This window comes from Nematolebias whitei, chromosome 14 (genome assembly GCF_014905685.2).
Source record: "Nematolebias whitei isolate Nwh7 chromosome 14, NemWhi1, whole genome shotgun sequence".
Taxonomy (NCBI): Eukaryota; Metazoa; Chordata; class Actinopteri; order Cyprinodontiformes; family Rivulidae; genus Nematolebias; species Nematolebias whitei.
Window position 1 is genome coordinate 10,999,456 of NC_056511.1, and position 6,468 is coordinate 11,005,923.

Below are 6,468 nucleotides of genomic sequence, written 5' to 3' on the forward strand. Positions count from 1 at the left end.
CTAAACATTTAAGGAGTAAACATTTTTAATAATCACGTTAAAAGTTACAAGTCTTGTCTTTGGTGCCTGTTTATTTTCCAAATTATTATTTTTTTTCATGCAGAAATATAACGAATCACCTTTTTTGTCCTTTTTTTCTTTTTTATGGACAAGTCAGGTTTTTTTTTTTTTAAAGATATTTAGGGTTCCTTGAAAGTACATCATAAAAAAAAAATTGGTTCTGAAATATAGCCCGTATTTTAAGCATAGTTTCTGTAAGGGCTTCAAACCTCCACTTGGTGTCGCTGCTGCAAATAAACTTCTCCTCGACGCGTGGTGATGACGAAACCGGAAGTTATTGGCGCATCGTTTTAACTCGCTCAGAAATGTCTTCGATCGACGTGAACGATTTTATTCAACAAAACAGAGCTTTAGCCGAGCAGGTGGAGACGTTCCGGGGTTACTGGGAGAGCGAGGAACACTGGAAGGCCAGAAGAGAGTTTCTCCTCCGCAACATAAACGACTATGAGCTGGAGCAGCTGGACCACCTGGTGTCTCTGTCCATGGTGTGGGCCAACAACGTCTTCATGGGCTGTCAGTACGTAAACACACGTTACTGATGGGGTTCATCAGAGGGTTTTAATCCAAAGCTTCTAAAGTTTATGATTTAATGGACAGAACAAAAAAAGAACCCTGGTAGAGTAAAAACAAATAGTTTCAATCATTAACACCCATTCCACCCTAAATCGTATGATTGAGTTTTATTTGGCATCAGTCCTCTTTAAACATTGTTTACACACGGCCGTGATGTCAGAACTAGAATTAGATCAATACGACCCAAGTTCTCACTAGGATGTGTTTAAATTCAGAGTATTAATGAGCTATTATTTTAATAGTTTCATATTTTGTGACTTTTTTAAAATACAATATAGTCGTTCTAATTCATTAAAAAATATGTAAAGCTGTTTTGTTAATCTGTTTATGGAATAAAAATATAAAGGTAGTTTATGTGGAAAAAAACCCCACTTCAAAATAAATAGGGTTTGATTTTGTAATAAATAAAAAAAAAGATAAAGTAACCAGATAAGTTGAAAAGTACCATCATTTGTACAAAGATGTCCACATTTTTGGATTAAATAACATTTTGCTATTATTCAAGTGTAAAGTTGCTTTAATTTCCATGGATCTTAAGATACAAAACTACAGTGTTATGCAACCCAAAGTGGAATCCCAACCCCAACTTTGGGATCCAGTGCAATAAGCAAAGCCTTTTTCATCCACTATCTTTACCCGCTTACTTTTCGGGTCACAGGGGTCATTGGTGCCCATGTCCAGCCATCACTGTGCGAGAGGCGGTACAGGTCTCCAGTCCATCACAGGGACAGAGACAAACAACCATTCACTCTCTCACTCACACCTAGGGACAATTTACAGTTACCAATCAGCCCAAAGTGCATGTTTTTGGTCTGTGGGAGGAAACAAGGAGTACACGGAGAACATCCACGCATGCACAGAGAGAACATGCAAACCACCCACAATGGCCCCCGACCAGAATTTGTTCTGGTGACCTTCTCACTGAGAGGCAACATTTTTACCAACTGATCCACTATGCAACCTGCAAAAATATTTTTAAACATCAAATTTGCAAAAGTCTCCAACTAGTTTATTCATTTCCTACATGATTGATTTGTAAGGGGGCAGATCTATACAAGATTTTCTTCTTCCTGTTCCCTTAACTCGTGTAAATAAAGTGTTGTCAGAGAAGGTTTGTAAACTGATGATCAATCGAGTGAATAAATTGATATTAAACTCGTCTCTGCTGGCTCTAGGTACAGCTCTGAGCTCCTGGAAAAAGTGAAGGAAATGGCCGAGGGCATTGTAGTGAAGGACGCGCCAATTTTTAAGACGAGAGAAGAAATTATGAAGAAGCAGCAGGTACGTCTTTGGAGACACAGTGAGACAATGACCTGACAGAGAAAACGTTGTCATTAACAAGTTGCTCTGTTCAATCACAGGGTCGATGACCAGATGAGACCGTTCGGATGGGACTTGGAACGTTCGAGTCATCTCAGACCACAGTTTTTTTTATGTTATGGATTTTTTAAAGTGGAAACATTTTCATACCTTTCTTTGAATATGTTCATTTTAAAACAGATTTTAAAGTGTAGTCATTGATTTTAGGCCAGGTTTTTAAATATATCGATGATGAATCATAAGACCTAGTCTTTTTTTGTTCAGTTGAAACGAATAAATGTTTTTTTTTTTAAAGATTTGTCGATGCTTTTAGTGAAGCTTGAATGCAAAATTGTAAAACTAAAAAAAAAAAAAAAAACGCCATGAGCAAAACACTTGTCAAAGTCTGAAAAATGTGTTTATTTATGTTTATACAGCATATTATTTTAAGTATACATTTGATTCTCAAAATTTGATAACATCCCTTCTGGTTACTAGATGAAAGAAGTCACAAGCCACAATATGAGCTTTAGGAAAACATTTTGCCTCATGATGACTGATTATTAAGCAGGAGTTGGGTAGAGTTAGGTCATGAAGTTATTCTCAAGTGGAACTTTATTGAACATCACAAATAAAATAAGAAAACGCTGGCCAAGATGCAATTATGCCTTCAGGAAAACACAATCTTGATGCAAAGTGAGTGATGTTCCAGCTTCCTTTTCCAGTCACTGTTTAGCTCATTTGCTAGTTTATAAAATGTCAGCCAAGTTTAAAGAAAACCAAAGCATGGACACGTTCAGGTGGAAACGTCACAGGCCTCAGAATAGTGTGGTGCGGGAAGTTAGAAAAGCATGCAAGTGCAAGAATGAACAGCTCTGCTAATTTCCAAATCCACCTTTTAACCTGCTTTCTCAGTTTAATAAATATAGATTCAGCAATTGTTTAAAAAAAAAAAGGGGGGGGGGGGGGGCAAATCATGGATTAACATAGTTCCTAAACTTGTCAAGCTCTCTCCTTGAACCATCATGAAAATTATTCCACACGAGCCTGTGCTATATTTGATACCATTTTAAAATGAAACGACAAAACATGGGGATCCCCAGTTCAATCCTTCACTTCCTTATAACCATTTCTAACATTATCTCCTAATAAAAGCTCAACCATGGCATGCATGATTCATCCATGCTGCTGCCGTCAGACGAACGAGTCCAAACCTACAGCGTCTTAAAATAAACAGATCTGCTGGAACAGACCAGGGATTGTTCCTCATCAGCTTTATATCTGGTTGACTGCAAGAATAATGCTTTGAGCTCGGAAAGGCTTTTCCACACCTTTTTAAAATGTAACAAATGGGTTTTAAACCTTTCCAAACCAACCAAATTGTGCACACACCAGGAAATTAAAAAACAGAAACTGAAAGTCTGTAAAACTCAAGCATTAACAATTCAGTCAAACAAAGATATATTACAAATTTTGTTAGAAATAACTTATCTCACACCATGCAATAAAAAAGTCAATTAAAAAGAACACAAAAAAAAAAGCTTGAATACCCCCCAAATTTCCTAAAATGCATTGGCAAGCAAGTTAATGTCCATTCATGTTTGGTTTTTCTTTTAACTTTTTAGGGTGGCACTTGAGTTTTGATATAGTTGCTGTTTTCATCTTTACGAGGTAAAAACAAAGCTTGAATAGAAGAGGGGTGATGAAGAGAATAGTAAGAGATGGAGGGAGAGAAGCTCAGCTGTCCACCCAGCTCTGCTCCACAATGGCCGTCACTCTTTTTTCATACTCCCTCTTGTTTTCCTGATAGAGCTGTGCAGCCTGACTGTTCGCTGGGCTGTTGGGGTTCGGCTCGTCCAGCAACGACTGCAAAAAGAAACAAAACAAGGATTTCATTCGACTGACTGACAGCTAGTAGACGGGGTAGATGTCCAGAGGATGGATTCTTGATACGTCCGTGCAAGCACAAATTTTCTAGAATAAAATCAGCATAAATATCCAGTTTACGTGGCATCAGCTTGTGTTTAATGTGATTTCAACTAAAGGTAGAATCTCAATGGGCTTTAACTGCTGCCTAATGAAACTGGGAAATTGTTACAGTCAAACAGAATTCTGAGTGTGAGCAGCGAGCTGTGTGGCCATGTTACACACAGCCAGTTGTTAAATTCACAGCACATTATTTTGTTGTCTACCTCTAGCCCCCATATTTATGATTAAATCTGCTGGAGTACACTGAAGAATGAAACTGAACCAGTTTTCTAAATACTGTATTTTTCGCAGTATAAGTCGCAACTAGGCCTGTTGCAATAAACAATCGCATGATAAATTAAACTTATCGACCTCGTTTTCATTTATCGGCTTTATCGTTTCTTCATGTCTCTCTTTCTATTGAAGACACTGGATGGCAAAAAGCTCAGCTCCGGTGCTCTTCGCTGACCCCTCCATTTCTCATTCTCTTTAAAATCTTTTTTATCCATCTAAAATCACGTTTTTGGATTGTTAAAAGCAGCTGAGCTGAGAAGCTAAGCTACGAGCTAAGCTAACAGGCCAACCTCGGTGAAAAAGCCTCCGCCTTGTACAAGCTCCAAAATTCACAGTTGAAACCTGTGCCTTTGTCTAAAAAGTTGCTTTTCTCTGCAAAAAGAAGCTGTGAAGTTGTTTACTGTTTTTTTTTTTTATTAAAAGCTTTGTGTGAAAAATGCTATGCTAAATAGCTCAAACCACACTGAGCATCTGCCATTTTGAGAACCAAAAAAAAAAAGGCAAGAGAGACAGCCCATGTCACGTCAAGGGGCCTCCCTCCCATTTTTCTTAAAGAGACACGCTGCTAGCTCCCTCACTATCCATCCTTCAGTTCAGTCTTATACTGCCATCCGGTGGTCAAAAAAAAAAGGTACTACACACAAAACAAATTAACCAACATTTCTTCTTAAATTTGACAATAATTATAAATTGTCAAATTTCAAAACAATATCGTTTATCGCAATAATTTCTGAGACAATCGTCAAGCAAAATTTGTTATCGTGACAGGCCTAGTCGCAACTTTTTGCATAAATTTCAAGTCCTGCAACTTATACACTGAAGCGACCAATACGTTTTTTCCCCATATTTATAACTCAATTTTTGTCGTTGAAATGTTCATTCATAGACTTGAACCAATAAACATTACCGGTTGCAGCTGCTAGAAGGCCCTCTAGGCTTTCATGTTGTTCCTCTACCCCACTACCCTCTCCAGCACACACACACAAAAACTTAACACAAGTAAAATGCCCCCAAACAGAAAATCCTATTTTGCAGTTTACAAACTGCAGGCAATAAAAATATGCAGACTGAAACGGTAATCTAGCAGCAGAACGAAAATTTGTCAATGGGTTGGGTCCGCGCAGTCTGCCAGGGTGATTAAACCTGGCAGAAGGAACAGCCACACGGCGGCAGAGGATCTGCAACCCCGGGAAGCAGCTAGGTGCAGGCGGACAAATGCTCCAGAGCTCGTGACCGGAGCCTTATCACTCTGGCGGTGGAGCGGGGAGGAACACCAGCACCCAGACGAAATTAATCTGTTTTTACCATTAAAGTGCATTTATTATTATTGTAGCAGCACGACAGCTCAGTGTTTAGCACTGTTGCCTCACAGCAAGAAGGTCCTGGGTTCAATACCCGGTTGAACCTGGGGTCTTTCTGTGTGGAGTTTGCATGTTCTTCTCTTGCTTGCGTGGGTTTTCTCCGGGTACTCCGGTTTCCTCCCACAGACCAAAAACATGCATGTTAGTCTGCCTTAGATCTGTGATCTCAGTGAGATTTGCCTGGTTAAATAAAAGGTTAATTAAATAAATACAAACCGGATTCCAAAAAAGTTGGAATATAATCTAATATTTTATTCAGAATAGAACACAAATCACAGATCAAAAGTTTAATCTGAGAGAATGGATCATTTAAAGGGAAAAATCTGTTTCCAAATTTCATGGCGTCAACAAATCCCAAAAAAGTTGGGACAAGTCTATTTTTACCACTGTGTGGCATCCCCCCTTCTTCTTACAACACTCAACAGACGTCTGGGGACAGAGACCAGTTTCTCAAGTTTAGAAATAGGAATGATCTCCCATTCATGTCTAATACAGGTCGCCAACTGTTCAATCGTCTGGGGCCTTCTTTGTCGCACCTTCCTCTTTATGATGCGCCAAATGTTCTCTATAGGTGAAAGATCTGGACTGCAGGCTGGCCATTTCAGTACCCGAACCCTTCTCCTACGTAGCCATGATGTTGTGATTGCTGCAGAATGTGGTCTGGCATCATCGTGTTGAAAAATGCAGGGTCTTCCCTGAAAGAGATGACATCTAGATGGGAGCATATGTTGTTCTAGAACCTGAACACAGTTCTCTGCATTAATGGTGCCTTTCCAGACATGCAAGCTGCCCATGCCACAAGTGCTCATGCAACCCCATACCATCAGTGATGCAGGCTTCTGAACGGAGCGTTGATAACAACTTGGGCCATCCTTGTCCTCTCTGGTCCGGATGACATGGCGTCCCAGTGTTC

The 6,468-nt window shown here is 39.4% G+C and overlaps 2 protein-coding genes across 2 annotated transcripts in view; one reads left to right on the forward strand and one right to left on the reverse strand.

The window, feature by feature from the left end:
- The first annotated feature begins 320 nt into the window (after positions 1-320).
- Positions 321-2,159, forward strand: cdkn2aipnl (CDKN2A interacting protein N-terminal like). Its single transcript, XM_037687862.1, has 3 exons — positions 321-577; positions 1,809-1,914; positions 1,995-2,159. The coding sequence occupies exons 1-3, from the start codon at positions 366-368 to the stop codon at positions 2,001-2,003; spliced, it is 327 nt and encodes a 108-aa protein (XP_037543790.1). The 5' UTR covers positions 321-365; the 3' UTR covers positions 2,004-2,159.
- A 260-nt stretch (positions 2,160-2,419) lies between these two features.
- ube2b (ubiquitin-conjugating enzyme E2B (RAD6 homolog)) overlaps positions 2,420-6,468 on the reverse strand; it is a 15,586-nt gene continuing 11,537 nt past the window's right edge. The window contains exon 6 of the mRNA XM_037687860.1: positions 2,420-3,798. Coding sequence (XP_037543788.1) covers positions 3,670-3,798 — 129 coding nt within the window. The 3' untranslated portion in view covers positions 2,420-3,669. The remainder of the gene's footprint in view (positions 3,799-6,468) is intronic.